General features: G+C 33.0%; 1 protein-coding gene across 1 annotated transcript in view; it reads left to right on the top strand.

Moving 5' to 3' along the window:
• LOC129223430 (tumor necrosis factor receptor superfamily member 16-like) overlaps positions 1-21391 on the top strand; it is a 57357-nt gene extending 35966 nt beyond the window's left edge. Inside the window, exons 3-5 of the mRNA XM_054858041.1 lie at positions 11520-11668; positions 19141-19211; positions 21277-21391. Coding sequence (XP_054714016.1) covers positions 11520-11668; positions 19141-19200 — 209 coding nt within the window. The 3' untranslated portion in view covers positions 19201-19211; positions 21277-21391. The remainder of the gene's footprint in view (positions 1-11519; positions 11669-19140; positions 19212-21276) is intronic.
• The last annotated feature ends 5023 nt before the right edge of the window (positions 21392-26414 follow it).

A 26414-nucleotide genomic window follows, 5' to 3' on the forward strand; every position in this document is an offset into this window, starting at 1 on the left:
AAAGGTTTATATCTGCCAATATGAGATCAGTAAGTCTTCATGTGTTACGCGTTGTCCCGTGGCAAGTGATTCACATAAGCTAAGCGAATAGCTACAGATAAAGTACCGTAGCACATACCTGATGTGGTGGAAGAAAACTAACTATACTTCATTCGCCGGAAAGATAGACTAAATGTAAACACAGAACTGCGCCATTTTGTGACTTCAATCACTTGCTTGCCTTGGACAAGAACAAATCGGGACCAGGCAGACAACGAATGCGAATCCTATTGATTAACTTTTTTTTCCTTCAAGAGAAAATCCCCAAGGCGGAGTGGCATGACAGCAAACCTTCTGGAAACCTTTTTGTTTTCGATCTATGTATTCCGTGAACCAGAGTGTAGTTTTGAAATCAGAACTCCTATTCAACTCTAAAACTGCTCAAAAATAAAGCTCAACAGAAATTATGTCCCAAACTGTTTCCCAGTGTTATTTGCCTTTAATTTTTGAGAGAAACAAAAACACAATATAACGAGAGATTACTATATTTTTTAACAGATCAATGTCTCACCGGGATTCGATGAGTAAAAACGGTAAAATCAAAGCGAAAAAAGATTCAGTTCCTACTATACGGATGTTGAATTCTGAATGATTCTTATCCATTGCCATTCTAAAATGGTACCTCGATTACGGTTAGAGATTACTTCTTTAGACAATGAGCAGACACACAGCAGACGTTATGACAGGCAAATCAGACGGCTAAACGGACAAAAAGGAAAGATTTTACAGGTCGCTGATCTTGAGAAGAATGGGAACTGGTTTAGTTACGTTGGGTTAAGTGTCTACATTCGAAAGTAAAAGCTTTAAACTAATTTTTCTAGTTAATTATGTCGTCATTCAAGGGCAATAGATGAAAATCGAAACGCTATTACAATGTAATTATCTGCACAATTAATCGTATCATATTACAAATCAAACAAATGTCGTTCGTAGTCGTGTAGCATTGAAACATTTTTGACAGAGGGGATAAAGAACAAAATTAGCAGTCATGATTGGCCACAGGGCGATTAAATGAAAAAATAGGGATTAAAAAAAATCAGTTTTCGGTTGCCACTTTAAAAAATAAATGAATGATCTTAAAGAGTACAAATAGCGTTGAGTGGCTGGTAAAATACTTTTCACCAAAATCAGGAAATATAGCCTTTGTTATCTAAGCTATTAAAAATATGTTACTTCCATTGATGAATGCATTTAAGCAAATTAGAAATAAAGAAATATCATTTTGCGTTTTGAATAAAAATGGTGGCTAGTATTTCAAAAAAGTATCTATTCGGAACTCCAGCGCTCGAATACGCTACCTTGCAGTGATTTACATAACTGCCGAAGAAACTAAAACATTGCGTTCCATGTGTGTCTGTTGACGTAAACATAGGCAGTTTGTTATGAGTATTTATTAACGCATTCGATGTGTCTTGGATTGTTTTCAGAAATAGAAAGTGTTTTGTCCCTTAATGTTATTCTCGAGCTCCTCAAAATAATGTTAGTCTTTATTATTTCCCTCTAAAAAGTGAGTTGACTGTCGTAAATGGCGTGAAATCCCAAGCACATGAAAACTCTGGATTAACTAACTTCGCATCTGCAAGTCTATTCGAAGCATTTTTTTTTTTTTTTTTTGGAAGAGGATAACTTTCTACAAGGTAAATTTTTTTATTGTTTTGTGTGAATTTGTAAGTAAGAATATGGTTTTCTTTTTTTCTCTTAATCTTAAGCTCAAAAGAAGGATATTATGCAGTATTATCGTAGAACGGAATGAAAAAGGTTTAACGCTGAGAATTTTCATCGCCAAGTAGTAAGATTATAGTTTAGGGTTATAGTTTTAGTATTGTGCGAGCAAAGAACACTTGCTTGGCGAGATTTTGCATGTCAGTTGTAAACCATTTTTATTTTTTATCATGTGTGGATTAAAATGGTAGAAAGATAACAGAATTCGATAAGTTTAAAGAAATAATGGAAGATCAATTAAAAAGAAAACTACCGCCATGTATCCGTGAGAATTTTATTGATGATGCATAACAGAATTAAATCATAATTCAGAAATTAGAAGCATACGAAACCGAATGTAAAACAATTAGCGCTAACCAAACAAAACAAAGAACTTTCATCTTTTTCTTTTGATAACACTGATAAACAAAGGTTTATTTACATGAAATATTTATAGTGTTCATATGGCTACAATGAAAATGTTGTTTCATCAAGAATTGATAAATTTCGAATTCAACATCGTGGAAATGGCTGCTTACAACTACGAACTACGGAATTTGTATTAATTTCTAATGTTTAGTAATGCTTCTTGAATTCTCATTTCTTTTTACATGAGCCAAAATATCCACAAGACTTTGAAAATTAATTTAAAAAGAATGAAACAAAAAAAGTCATGCATACAAAGAAAAATTACTATGCTAATTAGCATTTTCTACGCTACGGCGTGCGTTTGTTTTGGTTTTTTCGTCCGCCATTAAACAGTGACTGCAGTGCCTCTATAGTTCGTTGGAGTTGCGAATTAAAGAAACTGTCACTACCGACTGCAAGTGACTCAAAAATTTCCCCAATTTTTCCATTTAAAAGAGGATGAAAGAAGAGCGGCACAGCGTACACAACGAGTAAATAATTCGTTACAGAGTTATCAAGTTGCAAAAAATTCATCGCTTTCATTTGAAAATTAAAAATCATTTCTGAAATTCATTAAAATGTAGAACATCTTCCAGAATTTGATTATTACCACAATCGCTTTTTGTTAGAATTTAAAGCATCCATTTGGGGTGATCTTAAACTATTTCCTGTTTTTTTTGGTACATTTGTCTTTAAAAGAAACTGTTCAAGGCCCAAAGCTGCACTCTGTTAGCAAGTCTATAATTAATTAATATCACCGTACTATGATTAGAATATACTAAGAGACGGGAACACTGTCAAGGTCAGACTTCATCTTATTAGAGTCATATCATAAGTTTCAGGAAAGGATGCCACTATTTAGGCGAAAAATTATCCACTTCTTTTTGTGCTTTATCAGAAGGTTCCGCAGCATGTTCTTTTCTTTTATTTATGAAAACAAAACTAAAAGTTGGAGAAAAAAAATCTGCTATCAAAAAATAAATAAACAAAAAGTAAATAAGGTTATTAAGTAAAAGAACAGTGTTTTGCAGCACAAACAGAGGCGCTCCGAACTTTTTTTGGGAGGGTTAGAAATACTCAATTTACCGAATCATCAGACAAAATTTGTCAAATAAGGAAATTTTTCGGGGGTCACATTGACCTCCGGTGACCTCCTATTAAGACACCCCTGTTCACAAAATAAGCAGATTGCTGCACACATACACGTGTTTCAGAGTTTCAAAGAACTCCTTTTTCAATGCAAAATAATAAGCGGATATCTTTGCATCTAAAAACTCACTATTTTGCATTGAAAAGGGATTCTTTTTCAATGCAAAAGAGTTGCCCAAACACGTGTATGCAGTAATCTGCTTAGTTTGTGCAATAAAACATTTTTAATTTTCTTTTATTCTTCTACATTACTATTATTTAAAGTTCTTCAGTGTGTTAGATCTCGTCCAATCCCATTTACAGTTTAAAAAATTTTAAAATAGCTCTTGCATATTAATACTTTGACATCTATCCTTTGTGTCGAACAAAGAAACATAAAAACTGAAGCACCTAAGCAAAAAAAAAAAAAAAAAACTTGCTATATTAAACGGCGGAGTAAAATTTGTAAAGACGTCAGGTGATAAGACCATAAAATCAGGCAGCGGTCTTGAGCATTCCTTTTTTCTTTTTAAAGGTTAATCTCATTCCACCCTCCCAAGTGGCTGTTGAGAGAAAAAGGGTGTGTCAGATTTCCTGCACCAACACTGAGTTCGACTTGGTTCTCATCAGCAGGTGTTGGACGAGAGACAAACCGAAACAACAAAACGAAAGATAATAATTATTATAATAAAATAATATATATATAAAAAAAAGCCTTCACACACAAGTGTTATTTTTCCTGATGACCTTTGTTAGAGAAGAGCACCTGTGCATCTATGTAAATGGAGACTGCTCCTATTGTAGCAGTTGTTTTCAGTGTCAAGTGCCCGTATGGAAGGGAGACGGTCCTTTTACAAACAATGGCACAGCGCGTCAAACCTCTTAATGAAAGGATGCGGGTCCTTCCCACAGTTGTTCTACTCAGTCCCATGTGTATTGCTAATTAATGTCAAAATTTGAGGATCAAGGTTGGCGCACCCTTTGTCTTTCTGTATGTAGTGTAGTTTGGCAGTAAAATAGCTTTTAAGCACTATTTCTTTTTCAGGAATTCATGATTTGTTTAAAAATGTAACAATTGCATTTTGCACATGTTAAAAATATGCTTACCGATATGTTTAATTAAAAAAAAAAGAAAAGAAGAAAAACGAAGAATTTTCAATTTTTTATTTAAATTTTTTGAGCGGTTTAAAGAAAGTAAAAAGAAAGAAAGAAAAAAAAAGGTGGAAAAAAAAAGTTTTTTTCTCAACCGACAGCCAGCTTAAATGCTTTAACAAACGTTATTCATGAATACCTATCAAACTTTGTTTACAATATATTTGTTTTTAACATCCTTTTACTGCTGTAGAAATGTAAACGCACGAACTTTTGTTTAATAGAAGATAAAGTTAATTCAAAAAAATATTTTGTATTTATGTCAGTGAATTAGTTTTAGTCAGAGATTTAATTTTAGTCAGAAATTTAATTAGTCAGAGATTTTAATCAGAGGTTTAATTTAGTCATTAGATTTATGCAATGAATTATATAAATGAAGTAATGACGTATCAAAGGTATATACGTACATTAAAAATCCTTTCTTTTAAAAAATTACATGTTTATCACAAAAAAATTGCACATTGATAGAAAAAATAAAAGATAAAGTTAAAATAAATAAATAAATAAATTAATTAAGCTCATACAACAAGCAACTTTAACTCCTCTTTGTATGTTGTCGGTGCGTTTAATAGCTTCCCAATATTAAACTCGTAAAATGGTGTTTTCTTCTTCTTCTTTTTGAGCAATCACGATTGCTTATTGTTCTCATTTGACTGTTTTGATGTCCTTTGATTTTATTTTCCCACCGCCACCCTCTGCAGCATCACCGTCAACCGGGTCCTCACGATGCTGCTCCTATAGCGAAAGCCGTCTCCAGGTTGCATCCATGTCCAACACACACGCGCATTCCTACACAACTACACACACACACGCGCACAAACACATACACACACATACACCTACACACATACACACACATACACCTACACACATACACATACACACACGCATACATACTGACACCTACACAAACACACACACACAAAAACATACACACAACTACTCACACATTCATGCATACATACAGACACCTACATATACACACACACACACAAAAACATACACACAACTACCACACATTCATGCCTGCACACAGACACAAACACACATGCCTACACATACATACACATACACCTAGACACAACACACATACCCCTACACACAACACACATACCCCTACACACAACACACATACCCCCCCCCACACACAAACACACACGCCTACATACACACACTCGTGATTGCGAAAAACACAATTTGAATTCAAGATGTCAAAATTCAAATTAATTTTTTTTTGTTGGTCATTTTCCATTCCAAACACGAACTAATTGTCGATGTACCGTCACAATTCTCCCTGTAGGCCTCTCAGTTGCGAAAGGTGAAACGGAAAAAGATTGGCAAACCTTTTACAGCAGACATTAGTGTTATTTTCTTCCCTTTTTAAAAAACATTTCAAGCTGCTTCTTCTTTTAAATAAAAATAAATACATATGTTGAAAAAAAATACGAAACGAAAATGTATAATAAGTTAAACACTAATTCATTGATATTGTCTGATGCAGTGAATTTTATTGTAGGAATAGTGTGTTTTCAAAAATAATATTTTGTCGTGAAAACGTTTTTTCCTCTTCTTGACTAACTTGAACCTGATTTTAAATATTTGGGCGCCTTTTATTTCAAGCTCAAAGTTACCACTGAAAATACTTTTCCCAGTTCTGTTTTCATTTCTTTCTTCTGTATATATAAAATAATTTCCCCAATTCTTTTCCCGTTTTTTAAGACATTTGAATACATTTCTAATGGGAATTTTAATGTTTCAAACATTCAGTTAAAATGTGAGTTTTTAGCTATAAGTTAATATTTTTCAATAATTAATATGGCAATGAATTTGCGAACAGTTAGTACCATTTTCAAAGATAAAGGAAAAAATATTAGTTAGAGCTTGAAAAGCGAAATTTGTGCGTACTCCTGGTTTTTTTTTTTTTTTTCCAAGGCGTGATATTACTCCTTGATATTTTTGAGGGAGATGAAATTCATTTCGGAGAAATGAAATGTAAGAAAGCAGTGAAGACCATAATAGTAATCTATTACATGAAGAAAATAACTTTCTACGGATTAAATTGAAAATGGCAGGAAAAGAAGAGCAATGTACTATTTTTGTTTTTAACATTCAGAATGTTTGAAATTTTGACTTACAAAAAAAAAAAAAAAAAAAAAAAAATCCTTCACGCCTAATATGTTAAACCCCGGTAAAATTACGGTAACCTGGTCGCGTTGGCGTATTTTTGGCACCTACGACTCAATATAAACAAAGTACTACAATGTAAACAAAAGAAATCATCAAATGAGAGTTGACCCAAAGACAAGGGGCGGAACTTCGGATTGCTCAAACCATCACCTTAGTAACTACAACTGTTTACTAACCTTTTTCTTTCTCTTATTGCAACCGTAAAGAAAAAAAAACATTAAAATTCTTTTTTTTTCCTTTTTAAAATATTGCAAAATATGGAAAGAAACAAATGATTAGGCCTATTTTTCTTTAATTTTTATTATTGAGCAATCACGGTTGCTTACTGTTCTCACTTGACTATTTTTGACGTTCCTTTGATTTTTCCCACCGCCACCCTCCGCACCATCACCGTCGACAGGCTTCTCACGATGCTGCACATCTAGCGAAAGCCGTCTCCAGGTTGCATCCATGTCCTACACACACGCGCATACATACACAACTACACACACGCACACACACATACACAACTACACACACGCACAGACACATACACAACTACACACACACAAACACATACACATACACACACGTACACCTACACACATACGCAAACACATACACACATACAAACACATACACACACGCATACATACAGACACCCACATATACACACAACTACCCATACATTCATGCCTGCATACAGACACAAACACATATGCCTACACACACATACACATACCCCCCCCCCCTCCACAGACGCAAACACATATGCCTACACACACATACACATAACCCGTACACACAAAGACACGCCTACATACCACACTCGTGATTGCGAGAAACATAATTTGAATTCAAGATGTCAAAATTTAAATTAAATTATTATTATTATTATTATTCTTTTTATAGAACTATATTATTTTTCTTACTTCGAAATAAAGTTTTCAGAAAAGACAAATGAGAGGTAACTTTTTTCAAGATATTAACTTAAACGTGGGAAGATAAAGCGCAGTATCTACAGAGATGAATATTTGAGACATAAAAAGAAACGTGTTTTGGATTCGATACTAACAATAGCGAAATGATGTAATTTGACCTTTTTGTTTTTTCAGTGGAAAACAAGTAAGCAAGTTTGTACAAGAAAGCTAAAATACAACCCATGACGAAAATGCGAAAAAAAAATTTAAAATAAAAATTTGCCGATACTGCTCTTTACGTTTCCATTGCAGTAATATTGAACTCATTTTTTCTGTAGGAAAAGAAATAAAATATCATGATGTATGTGAACGAAAAGGTTCATGAAGCATATGGTGTTGGTGTTACACTTTCTATCAACGTGTTGAGTTTCCTAAGCAACATTAAAATGAAACATAAATTTTTACCGAAATTTAACAACAGTAAAAGTTGGATAGAACACGACATTAGTCTGAAATAATCTGAGAAAAAGCCATTAAAAATACTTACTGTTTAATTAAGACTTAAAACAATCTACTAAATAAGTTAAATCACATCAAAATATCCATTCAAAGAACGTTTTATCATAACTAAAATTATAATTCTAATTTATTAAATAAGTGATTACGATAATTAATAAATTTTAAATTTAAGATAGAACAATAAAACATGGAGGAAAAAACTTACTGCGAACACATTCCAAAAACGTATCCAAAAGATATGAATAACTAATTTTTAAATCTATAACTTAAAAGAGTTAAAAGTGACAAACATTTCGCGATGTAAAATTTCATAAAATGTTTCGAAGATCTAAAAATTGAAAAAACACAATATGTTGCCAATTTTCAGAAAAAAATCACCTTTGAGAAAATTTAAAATATTATTCTATGGAATTAAAAAAAAAGAAAGAAAGATTTCTTGGACAAATAAATTACAATTTTGTAAAGGTGGATTCTGAAATGGCTGATTGATCAAACGAATAGCAAATCAGCTTTGGTGTAGGGTTACCAAAATTGCTCCGTCGCCAAGGTAAGGTAGCGGGTTGCCAGAATGAAATATTTATCGCCGCGACCCGGTTACCGTAATTCTCCCTAAACTCCAATTGCTTTTTTTCATTTTCTATTAGGATAAATTTCTAATTTTTATTATAACATGCATAGCATGAAAATGCGTTTGAAAACAGTTTTGAGGTGTATTTTTAAGTTTCTGTGCTTGTAGGGGCATTAAAATATTTCTCTGTGTACTCTTTATGTGTGTCGATAATATGATTCAATATTTGGTCTGAATCTTATGATTTCAGAAAAAGAAAAGAAAAATAAAGAAATAAAGAAAGGAACGAAAAGGTACATGCACAAACTGCTCTATTTCCAAGAACGAAAATCTGAATCCCTTACGAGAAGGTTTTAAAGCTCCCATTAACCTTCGTAAGCTCTGAGTTCGTTAAACATTTCCTCGAAAGATAGCTAGTTTCTGTTTTTGCCCCCCCCCTCAACCCATAATTGTTATACACTTCTTGTCGCAGTAGATTTCGAATCGTTGATCAATCGCTTGGCCTACCGCGATTGCTACCTACAGAGATCCCTTGAGATGCAGATTAGTGCAACAAGACGAATCCTCTCCAGTGCCTTTTCCTCTCTGCATTGTCTTTTGACGAGCAGAATGGATACCAGTACTCCGTGACGGACTCGCATTAAGGACCATCACTCTTCCTCAGATTCCGGCAGCTTGCTACCGGTGATTGTGGAATCTTCGATCTCATTCCGAAGGATGAGTCGAAGGTAGTAGCGATGGGATACTACACACCTGATTAGGAGGCTCAGGAGACAATGCAGGCACGTGCCGTTGCGTGATCCTTTGGCTTCGGATGTTGTTTGGCTGGATGATCGAAAGCGTTTGTTTTTTAAATAATCGGATTGTAAACGGATGTCCTACGGCGCAGCAACAAATCAATGGCCTGCTGTGCGAATGCTAATCAGGCATGCCGAGAAACAGTGACCGTCTTAGTACGCCAAAAGAGACCGGTTCAGAAATTTCACTTTCTACCACTGTTGGTACGTTTTGCTTTACTGACAGCATCTTATATTCAACTAAGGAAATATGACCAAAACGGCAACTTTTAACAGATGAATGTTCATTTGTCTCTGACTTTACCATACAGCGATTCATTCAGATTGCCTAAAATGTCGACGGCACGATACCGGTAGCTGACTATGGTTCGTGTATGACAATAGAATAGCCCCATCAGCAACTAATCTTTGACTCACGCAAGACGCTAATAAGGTGGAACTATGTCGTTAGCTCACTATGGCTCACGTATTGACTCATATCTTGCAGTGAGAAGGTGGCATAGATAAATAACAAGACGTATGATATCAATATTAGTATACGGTAAAAACTATCCACTCACATTTCATTAGAGTGACTCAGTTAGCTTGTCCACGGTGCCGATGGGACGATATCGGCAAGTGACTATAACTCGTGTATGTCGACAATTGAGGCAGTGAGAAGCAAAGGGATGCAAGTGACAAAATTAAAAATTTGGAGATAACCAGTACATATGGTAGGTGAACCTCTCCTCTGTCTTAAGGCAGTAGATGGTAATAGTAGCTCTGGTAGTTGCTGCTATACAGCATGATTTAGAAAAAAAAATTCAATGAAAGTCTACCTAAGATGTTTTCTTTAAACGTGTTTTACTCAAAACTTGAAAATGTCCACTTACATCCCTTTGCTTCTCACTGCATCAATTGATCTTTGTGACCACGAGCATATTTAACGTCCCCCAGTCACCATTAATGAAGGCGATGGATCTTCGACCAGCGAGGATCGAACCCTTGACTCTCCGGTCACAAGTCCGACGCTTTACCGATCAGACCACCACGACCCACTAAAAAGCTACTTACATATGACATTAGTGTCAGCGTACACTGTAAAAAAATTCCGAAACGTTACTGGCTATTTCCGTGTCACGTTTCGGGATTTTAATGGTTTTTATCCACTTCCTGGAAAAATTAAGTATTCTTGACAAAAAGTTTCCTGAATTGCTACAAGTCACAAGAATGCAGACTTTTCACTGTTGTGAAAAATATTTTTAGCTCCCAGTTTAAAGATTAATTGAGCGCATTTATAAAGTGTATCGGCTTTACTTCAAGTACGGCCCGTCCATGCTAATTCAACTCCCAATGGGAGAGCTAAAGTGTGGACTGCATTGCTTTGCTAGATTTGCAAGCAAGTAAAATTCTCGTTACTTACTTGCAATTCTGGCATAGCTTTGGCTATGTTTGCAATGATGCTCTGTTAACTTCCTTGATAAATCAGAATGATGACAAGAATGTTATTTCCACGGACACGAATGGTTTTAAACGGGAAGATTTCTGAATTTTTCAGGAGGCTTCCAGAATAATATCAGGAAGGTTACCGAATTTTAGTGGAAAAAGTTCCTGGAATTTGCAAGATATGTTACTGGCAGATATTGGGCACATCAGCTGCCCATTATTTTCGAGGAACGTTTCTGAATCGTTTTTACAGTGTATAATCCATTTGCGCACGACATATTGTACAGTTACTCAGTCTGCTTGTCTGTGGTGGCGATGTATACAGTCAGTCAAATCATTCTGCTTGAGCAATAAAGGTGCAAAGAACATGCATTCATTGGACTTGGCGAATTGTCATATTGGAATTGGCGAATAATAAGAATGCGAGACACGTTAAATCGTTGGTTAATTTTAAAAGGACTTGGAGAAAATTGAAATGATTGAAGATTATTGCATTTGTGTGGTATATAATATCAAAAGACGAACAAAGAAAATAATGTAAAATACATATTGTAAATATCTATCCAATATTATACTTTGTTACCGATGTTTTTTTTTTTTACTTCTTATCCTTTTTCGGATAAAAAATCGAAATATGGAAAATGCTTGTTTTTATAATTCTCTTCCTCTGACCACCTTTTCAATTTTTAATTTCAGAATCATCTCAGTCATCGGTAGACAGGAGGTTACCATCGAGCAGTGGCTCTTCAGCTTTACTGATAGGCGCCGGGGCGGCTGCCGGAGCCCTAGCCGTTGTTCTTTTAGTCACTAGTATAACATTCTACAGCCGGCGGAGGTGCAAAAGGGTAAGTTCAGACTTTTGATGCTTGTTTCTCCCTTTTTTTACAGTCTAAGAAGTTTGTTTTTTCTCTGCTATTTAATTAGCAAACTGAGCGACTTATTGGGTATGTTCCTATAGAGCAACTGGTCAACCTGAGCGGCTGATTTCATGACGTTTGATGACGTCAGTTGTTAGTGCGGTTAGTGTCCATTGAATGTTTTCATATACGATTGATTAAACGGCATGGTCCTTGTTAGTTAGCGGTAAGGCCAGGTTAACGGATTGATCTAATCGAACATACACAATAAAAATAAATAAATAAATAAATAATGAATTGCAAGATATTGCCATATGCAAGGAACTTGTTCATAATAAGAGAGACTGACAAATTTAAGATTTTTTTCCGTTATTCACACTGACAAATCAACAATTGATACTGCCTCAGAAATCTATAAATCAATCGCAGACACAATGGCAGTTTTGTGCAATAGTAGCCACTAAAGAATATCCAATTTTTTAACAACCTCCTACGCTTTGTGCGGCAGTTTTCGAAGTTTCACTCTCAGCGGAAAAGTGAGCTCTCTTCCCATTATCTGGAATAGACGATCTTCCTGTTCAATCCATGCGAAACGCCGGTATGCGTCCACCAAAATAATGCTCCGGTGCTCTATCTGTCACAAGACAGGAACGTCGTCCGTTTTCCTAGGGGAAAAACGGCGTTTGGACATCCGCCGGACAATCTACCCTTCCGGAAAAAAAAAGTAGCCCAGCTTAATACCGGACGATGCACCACCCTTTGGAATTAATTCCCGCTCTTGAATTCGTGTGGAACGATGTCTTCCGATTGTATGCCGACGAATAACAAAAGTCTTTTTACGGCAGGAAACGGTGGGTATTTGAAAAAGTTAATATTTAGATATATTCAATAGCACAAAATGTATGTATACTTAGATAGATAGATGATACTTGATAGGTAGCAAAATATAGATAGATAGATAGATTCATAGATAAGGTACAAAATCTCATTTTTAACGATATTTTCTCACACAATTAAATTTCACAACATTTTAGTTCACGACAAAAAACAATACAAGAATATGCATTCATTATTTAATTTTCTTAATTTTGCATGCATGCAAAGGGTCACTTGTGTAGACAGAATTTCTTCTGTGGGTAGGTTGTCACAAGACCTTGCATCTACTATGTACATATTTATAAATATGCATATCAGTTACCATACTAGATTGGCAATGTGGTGGAAAACTAGGGTTCTTGGGTTTTTGACCACACTCGTTCGCTGCGCCTGTTAGCCTGTGCTAAGAGGAAAGGACTTTTTTGTGTTTGTTTGTTTACTTATCTCGAAATTGTCTAGCAGGGATAGACAATCCCCATAAATCCAAATATCTCTAAGAAATCCAAGAAAAGTTGTAGGTTGCAAAGGACCTCATCTTTTGTAAATCCCAAGCAAAATGAAATTTTACCGCAGGTGAAAATTTTTGTTAATACATTTCTGTAGAAGATATGTATGTTAAATGAAGAAAAAATTAAACTTAAAAATTTTATACCAAATATTTAAAACTTTTACTTGCGTAAATTGCAATATAGCAGAAAATCTTTCACATACATAATATACCAGCTATCGTTTAGCTTGAAGGTACTTTGTGCTAAATACCATTTCCTCCTAAATCACGATTTCACTTTTGACAAAATTTATCCCATGGAATCGGTAAATTTCATTGATAAATCCTCCAGAACATCGAACCACAGCAATAAAAGTAATTTCTTCCTAAACGGTAGTTTAATTTCTGGTCAAATTGTGTGCCTGCTCTCCCATGAGTTTCTGTTTGGTTGTTCAACTTTAGAAAAGGGAGTGGGAGTATCAACCACTGCATTAGCAAAATATCAGAATATCAATTAAAGTATAGCATTTAGTAATCTAAAATTCTCAACACCGTCAACGAGGACATTTTTGCTGGGTTATGAAAACGATGATATTTGGCGCTTTACTGAGCTTCAAAACCAGCTAAAAGCAACGAAAACATTACTCCTCTATTTGCTAGTTTTGGAAAAAGCGCCTAGTATTATCGTTCTCATACACCGGCAAAGACATTAGCATCCTGCATTTGTCAAAGTTCCGTTGGTGGCATTTTCTGTCCTCCTTAAAAAATTTAACTAACCCAATATCTTCTACCCAATCTAAATTAAAAATTCAACATTGCTGTTACACCCCATATGACGTCTTAATAAAGAGGGGCCCCGATTCATTAAGAAGACGGATGATTTAGCTCTTAAGACTACACAAATCATTGACTTTCCGTCTTTATCGTGGATTGCATCGGAATACGTTAGGTCTTTCACAATGCTGCCACCGTGAGTGGAATAACAATGCACTTGGGTGAAAAATAATTTCAGTTTACCAGTGAGAACGAGAATTCTGTTTCGTGTGAGGCATTTATTCATTTTGTCATTCCTCCCGAAAAGTGCCATCATTTTATTACGAGATATGGAACCAGTGTAGCGAGTCGTTATTGATGACTCCTTAAAGAACGCATGATTGAAATGTTGACACGCTACGGGGTTCTCACTGGCGCCCGGCACGACTTAGGGATAAAAAGTTAGCAATCTAGCTTGTGAGTTATAAACTTATTCCTCGCAGAATGTTTAGCTTGAAATAGTCTCACCATATGTTGTTAACCGAAAACAGTATTTATGCTACAATACTGAACGATCGGATTTTTGCCGAAAACACCCTGAGTAATTGACAGTAGCAGTTTGAACTTCATTGAACCTGTTAAAAAATATTAAGAACACTTTTTGCTTATAGAAATGGACATTTATGAGTTAAACAGTTGAAAAGTTAGCTCATAATAAATTCGAGCTTTTATAGAATTCAAAAAAGAACACACTGAGCAAATGACAGCAACAGTTTGAACTTCACTGAACCTGTTATAAAATAATGATGAAAACTTTTTGCTTATAAAAATGGACGTTGAGTGCTATTAGTTAAACAGTCGAAACGTTAGTTCATAATACCAAAAAGTTTTCAAAGCCTTCAAAAAATGTCAAGACAGACTTATATAATTACTTTTGTCCCCCCCCCCCCTCCAAGAAACTAAAACAATTGCTTTCTGCATTTGCCTATTAAAAGTATTACAAGTCAACTTCCAACTGTTTCCCCACGTTTTATGACAACTAGTTCAGATTTCGCCGCCCTCGCGTCGCCGCTGCCACCTGATCAGTCGCTGCTCTGATTTCTTTTCTTAGTTCCTTCTTCATCCCTCCCTTCCTGAGCACCGAATACACTCCTACTCTCTAAGATGACGGAACAGGTTGCTATCGCTCCCTCTGGGGGATTGCAGACTGATATTTCGTTAGATACCTGCGATGAAACATACTTCACGGAATGCAATAAATTCCAAATCACAAATTTTATTTAAATTTACTTTAGATTTCGTAGCGGAAAATAACAATTTTATCCCAAGCAAAAGTTTAACAATATGACAACAACAACGAAGAATATTTGATGTCTTTTCTCTCTATTTTCAAATTTTTGACTTGCATTCCTTTTAGCATAGAGTTAAAAAATTACACCGAAAATCAATTCGATGTTTATTTTAATGACATCCCTTTTAAATAAAATGAGTGTTCAGTTACGATACGTCGCTCTCGCAAGATTATTCTTAAAGACAATTGAAGGAACTGCAGTGTGGATTTGGAGGGGAAATCTATTTTTAAGCCAGGGTATTTTTTAAGTATTTTTTAAATGTTGCATGAAAAAAATAAATAATAAATAATTAGTGCATGGAACGATATTTTAGCTACGAGTGAGGAACGGGATTAGATTTAAATCAAGGATTCTTAAAGTGCAAATATGGTACTACGTAAATCAATATAGCTTTACATCTTACTCATGCAATGTTTTGTATATTTTCCATTCACGTATTTAAAAGATTAAAATATTGGTAATTTTTGTATACGACAATCGTAATTCTGCCAACGATCTGCGATGATCTGTTTTAATGTAAAACTGCAATTCATTGTGTTGCTGGAAAAGTAGGCAACAGTGACCGCTGTTTGATTGAAAAATTGAATTAATATTGTCTCTTAAATTAAGGCACTTCCAAGAGAGGGGAGCTCAGTACCTCTTTGAAAATGTCTCATAAGGCCTTACTCGTATTTTCCTTGAGTTTTTGTGAAGTTGGAAGTACTACAGTAAAACCTGTGAAGTTGATCACTCTTGTAAGTTGACCACCTGCCTAAGTAGACCGCTATTTTTAGGCACAGAATTAGATCTATATCATGTAATTCAACCTCTATAAGTTGACCACCTGTTTAAGTTGACTACCAAAATGGTGCACCGCAAGTGGTCAACTTACACAGGTTTCACTGTATATGGCTGAAAAAGAAGGAAAACAATGTCGCAAAGATGTGGTGCATGATGAGAATTTATATCCTATGCGAAACAAAAATAAGAAATAAATACATACTTTTGAGCAGAAAAGTAAAATTAAAAATAACAAAGTTTTATTGCACAAAACTTGCAAGATTACGGCATACACTTGTTTCGGCGTTAAAAGGAAAACCCTTTTCTTTCCCCCAAATAGAGTGCAAATTTATGCAAAATATCATCGATTTTCAAAAGAGAAGCTCCTGAAATACAGCAGTGCATAAATTTTTGCAAGTTTATTTTTCGTCTCCATGTAGCAGCGTGGTTTTTCAAATTTCAGAGCTTGCCTAGCAACAGTGTCGCCCCCGAACTGTCCGGGAGAAGAGATTATAATGGGGCAAAGAAAAAAGAAAGAGGGACACATGAAAAGGCCCCCCTCTCCCCGGGCCTACGAAAAGTAATCACGTGCCCATGAGCCTTGGGAAAAAGCGTTGGGGTCACGTCAGGGTCCTCAGCACACCTGCTCCCTTTTCCAAGTTGGTTTCTCAAGAGCATTCCGAGTTTTGTTATTAAAGAAATGAAAGATTTCGCTTTCCGAAATATCAGTACAAATAAACAAATCAATAAATGCATCATAAAAAATAATCAATTTAAAAAAAATGCTGGTATATATTAGTAAAAATTTAGTAATAAAAAGAACGTGCAATCAAAAAAGCAAAAGGGGAACAATAAAAAAAAGAGCTTAAATGAAAATAAGTATTAAAATAATCAATATTGAAGTTTTGGAGCTTGTTTTCGGAAATATCAAAATAATTAGATAAATGAATGAATAAATAATTAACCTGAAAAATAAATAAAAGTAAAGTAATAAAAAGTATTGCAATCAAAAATGTACAAAAGTAGAACAGTAAAAGGAAGTAAATGTAGGAAAATAAATGAAGAGGTAATAAATACCGAAGTTTGGTAGTTCGTTTTCCTCATCAAAACAATTAAATAAGTAAATGTATAGAAAAATGTTGGAATATAAGTAAAAGTAAAGAAATAAAAAAAGTTTAATCAATAATGCGCAAAAGTAGAATTGTAAAAGAAAGTACGAAACTCAAATAACAATAATAAGTATTTAGGTTCAGGACTTTATTTTCTGAAATATTAAAATAAATAAATGATTTGAGTAATAGAAAAAATACAATCAGTTATGTAAAAGTGGAGTAGTAAACAGAAGTACATAAACGAAAATAAATGACAAAAGGTAATGATAAATATTGAACTTTGAAATTTGATTCTGAATTTACGTATTGAAATGAACTATTTGATTCGCAAGTCATTGTAAAAAATCTCACCAAACAATAAAGCAAATGGTGGTCAAATTATTTTGTACTTCACCAGTGCTTCATGAATCTAGGCTGTATCAAAACTTATGTAGTTTGCTACATGTTATTGCTTTGATAAAATCTGAATTATTCCCCGACCAAGTTAGATAAATAAGAAATGACTCCCGTAAAAGTAAGAAATGATTCCCCATCTAGAACTGATATTTTCCCTCTGCGTTTATTCCGGGTGATGAGTTTTTTTTTAGTTTTAGAACATATATAAATATTTCATGAAGACTAAATGAAGAAGATAGTAAGAGTGAAAGGATATGAAGTAGATTTTTCAAACTAAACCCTTACTGTGAGGTCGATACTTTTTCAAAAATAGGACGTACTTAATTTTTCAACGCAGTAAACAAGACAGCTGACTGTTCTTAAAATTCAAAAAATGACTGTATTGTTCAAATGGGGTTGCTTCAAAGCAACGAGTGTTTGGATAAAAAAAGGATAGTTCGTATCATATCATAGTTCTCCACCAGTAGTACGTGAAAATCTGTAAAGGGCACTCGGTTTATTACCAAAAAGAAATAAATTGTATTGATAACGTCAGAATTTACTGATGACATAATGTTTGAAGAATATCATGGTGAGCCTACCACTGAGGCAAAAGTATTGCAGTACTTAATTAACTTCTGAATTGATATTGAAGGGAAAAAAAACCAAATAACCTATTAACACTGCTGTGACATACTTACTGGTGTTTGTAATAACTTATTTTGAAGAAAATTTTTGCAGTTTAGCTTGCTTGAAGACCAAGTTTTTGTTTCAACAAGAAACAAGTTTTTGTTGAGGAGGATTTAGGGCTGTATTTGACCATGCTGAAGCCAAAACTTGATGAATTTTGTAATTTTTTTTTTAAGCGCATAGTTCCTACTAATTTCTTGAGAGTTTTCAAATGCTTATGCCTGATTAATAAAAAACTTTGCAATAAGTTGTCCAAGTTTAAGAGTTAATTCCTTCTTAAGTGCGTCATATTAGATAAACTAAAGCGTTTTTGTCGAGGTATGCACAGTTAATGATGCGCAAAAAAGGGATAACGTGAGTTGAAAAAGGTTAAGAACCCCTGACTTAATATTTTCCTGGAAAAAGCTTAATTTTTGGGGTCAAAGAATAATCCTGACCGACGTCCTTCTTCACCCGTTACCTCAAAAGTGGAATTTCTAGCAACGGAAAGTTCGTTGTCTTGCCCTGAAAACAAGAAAAGACCTCGAGGACAGAACCTATCTATCATGTCCAAAAAGCAAGAGGACGCTTAGGCAACAGCGAAGCAGATTGTCGAGTTCAGGGTGTGTAGAAGGAAAAAGAAACCTGTTGATAAAATGATTCCATGATCTTTAATGGAAGCTATTAAAAGAGAGGGAGGGGAGGGGAGAACCTGCTTCATTAGTTGCATGGTGTTACACTTTGACACTATGTAGCTAACGTATGCTATCAAACTTGAGAGATTAGTTGGTGATAGAAATCACATTATTTATCTATAGACAACTCGGAAATAATAATAATAATTAATTAACATTATATTTAAGAAATAAAAATTATAGCTTCTATTGCTTTAACAGTTTTAAATGCTTCAATAGTTTTAATAGCTTCAACAGTTTCAATGCCTTCAATAGTTTGTGGCTTTGAAGTCATGAAAAAGTTATGCTCATAACTGCTCTGCATTTTGAAGATGCTTCTGAGTACTGATTGCTTTGAGGCTGTAATATTTATTTTCGTCTAAATGTCTTTTTTTCTTTTCAGATGCAGCATTTAAGGTATCCGTATGAAGCAGTTGCCACCCAAGAGGCAGTCATGTTATAGTAATGAGTCAAGTAAGTTACTTTGTCTCCTGAAGACTTCGTTTGTAAAAGTTAGACATTTATGATAAAATTGTAACATGGTATGTTTCACATAGAAATAATGTTGAGATGTTTTGATTTTCATTTGACTACAAGTTTCTTCGACGATCTTAACAGAATGTTTTATCTCGCGTTTGATGCTTATAAATTAAATGTCTACTGGGAAGGAAAATCGAAGTCGAAGCATTGCCATTTTGAGTATTGGGTTCAACCAGCTCTTACAAATTGAAAAATCCAGTTTGAGTGAATGAATGAGTTATCATTAAAACCCTATAACACTTCCTAATCATTTTCATTGAGGATAATATTTAGGGGGATTGTTTAGGGGATAGTATATAAATCTCAAGAGTTAGATGTACCTGTTATTTTTAACTGTACTGCCGGTCCAATGCTTTTTCAAAGGATTGATTCTTTCCACAACCCAGTTTTTTTTTCTATCTAGTGGTTTTTTGTTTCTATGTGATTACGATCCCTTTTAACGATTATAGTTTTCATTGTAAGTTGTGTTTAGTAAACTGAAACTTTTGTGTTATGTTGGAAAAGGAAAAGTTAAGGCCCTATACTTAAATGTTGATTCAGGACTAGGATGCTGATGACCAAAAAATGTCCTTAAAAATTCTTGAAAAAAGGAAAAGACATAAAGAAAGAAAGGAAAGAAAGTTTAAAAAAAAGGGGGGGGGGGATAGGAAAGAAAACAGATCTATAAAAATTAACGAAAATGACCTAAATGAAAAATTAAACAGTGAGAAGCAAAGGGATGCAAGTGGACTATTTTAAGTTTTGAGTAAAACGCGTTTAAAGATCAAATCCTAGGTAGGTTTTCATTGATTTTTTTTCTAAATCATGCTGTATAGCAGCAACTACCAGGGCTACTAGTACCATCTCTTGCCCCAAGACAGAGGAGAGGTTAACCTACCATTTGTACTGGTTATCTCCAAAGTTTTAATTTTGCCACTTGCATCCCTTTGGTTCTCACTATCTCAAATAATATCCTTAAAATTGTCGAGGAACTGTTTTCTTAGTTTTTTTCCTCATTATTCATCATAACATGAGTTTATAAATTTCATGCAATGTTGTCGCCATGCCGTTACAAATGCAAAGTATAGAAGGCGAAAATCATCATTTATCAGAAGACGGGGGGTGGGGGGGGGGGATAGCACTTGTAATGTGAATATCAAATCAGTCCCATACAGCAAGAATGTTGTGATTTCTACACTAGTAAGCACTTTTATCATTTTTAAATTTTTTAAAGAAAAACGTACTTTTTCATATTCGGTACTTTGCATTTATATTGACGAAAGAGAGTGATACTCCTCTCCTCCCTGCATTAAAGTATTACTCTTAACAGAATACGAAATACGGTAAACTCCCGATTATTGGCGGTCGGATTATCCGCAGGTCTTTTCACATTTTATTTTAACTGTGACTACTTACAATTAATCTTTTTTTTTTTTTTTTGTAAAAATGTAAGATATGTACTAATATTACAGGCATTAAATGTTTTTTAAAATTATGATTGTGTTATTGTTCGTTTTAAGCTTTTACATGTATTTTCGAATTAAATTTTATAGTTTTTAGCTATAATTTAAATGTATGTGTTAGTGTTATTCATATTTTTAGCTATCATATACACTAGTATCGTTTCTTGCTTTTTTTCGGATGATCCGCGGTTTTCGTTTATCCGCGGTTATTATGCCACCCTATTCAGCGGATAATCGGGAGTTTACTGCACATTTGTTTTCTTACGAATTCATGGGCATTCCGATTAAAAACATTTGAAAATTTCACTGTTTTTGCAAAATTTTTATTCAAGTGTTTAGTAAGGTTGTGCTTAAGTCAGTGCATCTTATTATACAAGTAGTATAGTTATTCTTATCCTACCCAAATATGTAATCTCTCTCATCGTATTTCTGTAATAACTTCGACTTTTTCTGTCACATTTTAAAAGATTGATTTGTTACAATTTAATAAAAAAAGTTCATTTGTCAGATGTTTTTCGTTAAACGAGGAAAATAATAAATTATTTCTCTTTTTACAGATTTGACTTAAGCTGCCATTTTTAGAATTGATCTGTGATAAAAACTCATCATCTGTCATCAAAATAGAAATTCCGTGCTCCGATTAACCTGCCGTTTTCCAAGGTTATACAGAGACTAATGATAGAGTCTAATGACTAAAGATACAGTCAAAATGTTTAGAAACGTACTGCAATAAATCAACATAGGGAAAAAATGCATAAAATTGCTTGTGTGAGATAAAATTGTCTTAAAATTGTAGAATGAAATCTTATGCCTCTTATCTATGAAGTATTGCAGTAGCTATAAAATCATTACTATAGCTGAGGATTACTGTAAATGTTCAAAAGATGCACATTTTAATTGTTTTTAATATAATATCATCTTTTTTTTTCATGTATAGTACTGCAATTTTGGTTATTCCTCCGAAACACTCTTATCTAATTGAACATCAAAACAAAACACACAAAAAGCAAAAATATGAATGTTTATATATATATATATATATATATATATATATATATATATATATATATATATATATATATATTTAAGAATTGCATTTTGTACATTTATAATGAAAACAAAATAAAAATTTTTGTGTTAGCTTGTTTTTTCTCCCTAAAATAGTTAGAGAATTTGCATTTAAAGTAAATGAATCTAAAACTTGAATGCGTATTTTGGACATGTATTTAAACCAGGATTCGAAATTAATATATAAAAGCTACCGTAAGTAGCATCTAGCTATTTTTTTTTGAAAATTGCCAAAATGTTCCGCCAAAGCGTAATTTTAAAATAAAAAAGTTCAAGGAAAAATGTTACGTATTTGCAATCGCAAACTCTTACAGCCTTAATATATAAACTTAGCAAAAAATTACGATTGAGTTTATAACTAAGATTGTCAAATTAATTCCTTTTGTAAAAAGTTAGGGCTCGAAAATGAGGACTGGGTGTGAAATTGTTGTCGTTAAATTAAGTTTTTTATTAGCAAAATACAATTAACGACCCCTTAATTCAAACCTTGCTTCAAAGTAAATCTTCTTTAGAAACAAAAGAGAGCAATGCCATTCTTAAAACTTTATTAACTTGTAAGGAAATAACGTCTTAAAGTATAAAAATATATAAGTTTAAAAATACATGTTTAAATATTGTAAAAGTAAAAAGAGTACAAATGCTTTGAAGACTGTGGAAGATATTAACTTTATATTTTTGAGGATTAATTTATATTAATTGCATTAAAAATAATCTATGATGAATATTATTGTTTTCTAACTGTTAAAAAATTTAACATGCCTCATATTCTAAAATAAATAAATAGGTAATGATTAGTAATCATAATAATTAAAATTGCTGCAATACCTTATTCCACATAAGCTTACTTAAATTTTTTTCCAAAGCTTCTCAAGTTTTTGACAATTTGCTTCGATCACTGAAATCATATGTATTATCATACCTCAGCTGCTTGTAAAACTGCACCACTGTAATATATTTTCATACCTCATTTGCTTTTACAAATACAACTACAACATTGTAATATATCGTCATACCTCATCTGCTGGTACAACTTAGCCGTTGTAGATTTGCTGTGCCACTTATGTACCAATCGTTGCACGATCATTGTTAAAACGAGTGAATATTCAACAAGCATATATATATAACATTCAAAACTATTGTGTTGATGTTTATAGAGCTATGTTCTTTGTATGCATATTATTCATCGGCGTCGGATATGAATTTTCAGAGGAGGAATTGGCTCTGGTTGAGAAATTAAATTTCCAAGCAAATTTCAATTTAATTTGCATTTTAAAAATGTAATAAAAATGTTCAAAGTACCCTAAATGTCGGAAAAACTCCGAATCAAGCTAATGATTCAGTTTATAAATTTTTAAATGATGAATCATTATAATTATTATTTCTTTATTTTTAGTTTTTAGAATGATTATTTCTTCATATTTGGTAACTACACAATACTTTAGGAGTTTTTACATAATTTTGTGACAAGAAACACAATTATACCATTTAAACAGTATTGAGGCTTCTAACAGCAGAGAAATTGTGTATCAAAATTACTCTAAATAACTATTTAAAAAAACTTTATTTTAAAACCTAAATTTGAAGCAAAATAATAATAATAATAACTCAAATTAAATAATATACAATACAAAGTAAAAATATACCAACTAGCTGTGGAATCTTCTCCCCCCCCCCTCAATACATCCTGCGTCTCCCGATTCCATTATTTATGTTTCCCTCTGAAAAATCGGAATGCCGATGCCCGTGATTTCTCTGCTTGTCATCCTTAATTTTGACGCTTTCCGATTGATTGGAGAGAATACGTCAGAATGATGTCTTTCATTTTATGTTTGCCATATTTTAGTTAGAACTTATTGTGTTTTATATGAGCATATTGCTCCATTAATTATTTGTAAAATCTTAGTATTCGAAAGTTGTTGGATTAATTAAGGAACGTATACAAAAGTGGAATGAAATGTAAGCTAACTATAGATAATTCAATTTTTGATATTTTTAATCTTATTTATAAACGTTTCCTCAAAATACATTATTTTAATTGTTAAGCATTAATATGAACGTCTTTTGCTTTGGAATTGTTATAAATTTCACTAAAAATGTTTAACGAGTCAAGGTAAAGTAAAATAAGTACTCGAAATATTTAAATTAGGAAGAAATATCGTATCAGAACTGTGTTACTTATAGACGTATTTGATTAATTATTTGTTTCAATCCCACTTTCATCAGTAGACTTTGAAATATTTTCAAAAACTAACTATTTCAAACATTTTTCTGAAAGAATTTAAGCTACTAAATTCCTATCATTCTTTTCTGATCCCTTTTTCAACTAGAAAAGAAAATGATTTCTTCATTTCATTTTTTCAAGATTAAACACAAATTTTATGGAGCTATCCCGTATGTGATCTATCAAAAGAGATAGAAAAAAAAAGTTTTTCTATATCGTCAACTCATAGCAAGAGTAAGATATCTAAGCCTGAAAACAAGAGTAAGATATCTAAGCCTGAAAACAAGAGTAAGATATCCTACTGTTGCTTTGAGGCGTCGATTTTACTATTATCATTTTTCACATCTAAAAATATGTACACTTGAGGACTTAATAATTTATCATAAAAGAAACAAGAAAAGAAAAGAAAATTAATTTAAATTGCAGTATTAGTTGAAGCATAAAAAAAGAGAGGTTACTAGTACAATGTTTCACTCTCGATATTTAATGAATGCAATTTAATTGCATTTATGTTGCTAATTGCCCTTTGATACTTAATTAATCCAACAACCGGAATGGAATACTTTTTTGGCTATGTCTCAAGAAATGGTCAAAACTGAACAAGAACGACCACGAAATCAAAATGTTCAAATGCGTGCAAATTATAATGATATATATTTTTTGTATATAGAAATAAAGAAATGTGTTATAACTCAACTGGTTTAAGTTCTCATTTGTTTTACAGAGTAATATCCGGGAAAATGCCTGGATTAAAGCCAAACATTTCTAACTGTTGCAAAAGTTTAAGTTACCAATTTTGGCAAAGTATAACCCGCTTTCTTTCGAAAAATATATTTACTCTTATTCTTACTACTAACTAATGCACATGTAATTTAAAGAATAATCGTTAATAAGTATTCATATATTGCACCATGAATATAACAAGTCTTGGATACTGACATCACTGAAGCTAGAGGAAATTTTTTTATGCATATAACTAATACAATTTAAGTAACGGAAGCTATTTATATCTTATATGACATCAAAATTAGTCAAACATAAACCAAAAAAAAAAAAAAAAAAGACAGCATTAAAAGAAAAAGTATACAAAGTTTTATTACTGAGCACTATCTTTGAAAATGTATTGTGACGAAATGTATATTAGATTCACATTCGATCTACCTTGACAGTACCGAGTACAAATTTGTTGGGAAGTTACCATTAACACAGGATGAATGGAGAAAAGTTTCTTCCCATTCAGCTCGTGTGTAAATTATAGAAGTGGAGATAACCAGTGGTGACATCTCTCGATGCTTGAGCAAAGTTATTGTTTAAAATTAGAACGAGTCAATGGCTCTTCATTCGTTCATAGTGCAATCCATGGACAGTAGAACAACAACAACAGTTGGCCAAGCAGGGGAGAGGGTTGGAAAATTCTCAAGACGGTCATGTTTCAAATAAAAAAGGGGTGCATCCCAAAATTATTTTTTAAATAAATAAAACTAAACTTAATACTTGAGTTTATTATACTTGTTTAGGGTGTAAAATTATGACAAATTATCTTATTTCGTTTAAAAATAATTTAATTTTCATTATTAGTATCCAAGTAACACTTTTAACATGATAAGAAAATTGCAAATTAAATTTAAAAAAAAGTCAATTTATTTGAACTTTTTCCTGAACTCTGTTCATTCATAGATTACCTATCACTTTTTAAAGTTTATCTTCTTCCGTATTACTTAACGAAATTCCGGCATAAGTATTTTACTCCTGTGGCTAAGTAACCAATGCCTATGTTTATTTTTATTCATTTATATATTTATTTTTTACAGTAAATAAAAAAGCAGCTTTAATATGATATTGTTTTTTTTTTCTTCTGAAAATGGATAAATAGTAAGCTCAGAAGCACATCTATACATATAATAAAACAAGATGTTTGTGTGTGTGTGTGGCGCGCTTCCCGGGAAAACGGTAAGGCCTAGAAAGATGAAATTTGGTATACAGGTGCAGTTTTTGCCGAAAATATGCACCTTGGGCTTCGATTTTTGATATTTTAATTAGAAAAAGTTATTTAATGTTTTATGTGTTTTTTTTTTTTTTTTTTTTTTTGCACTTTTTAGTAGTTTTTACCTCACAGACCCCGAACCAATCGCACCACACAAATATTTTTTGTACTATAGCGTAGGAAATTTAATTCTAAATATGATGAATGAAAAAAGTTTGGAGATAGAGCAATTTTAATTTGCATTTTTTCCTGGGTTTTATTTTTTTCTAATATCATCCTGCGAGAAGTATCAAAGCCTCATTTCGAAAATTTAAGTTGGTAATAGTTAAAACATTTCGCCCTCTTCAAAAGAAAAAAGTTCTTAAAAATACGCAATAGATTTCTTTTTTTTTTTACAATTTTTTTAATGCTGAACACATCAT

This window comes from Uloborus diversus, chromosome 5, assembly GCF_026930045.1.
Source record: "Uloborus diversus isolate 005 chromosome 5, Udiv.v.3.1, whole genome shotgun sequence".
NCBI classification, from domain to species: Eukaryota; Metazoa; Arthropoda; class Arachnida; order Araneae; family Uloboridae; genus Uloborus; species Uloborus diversus.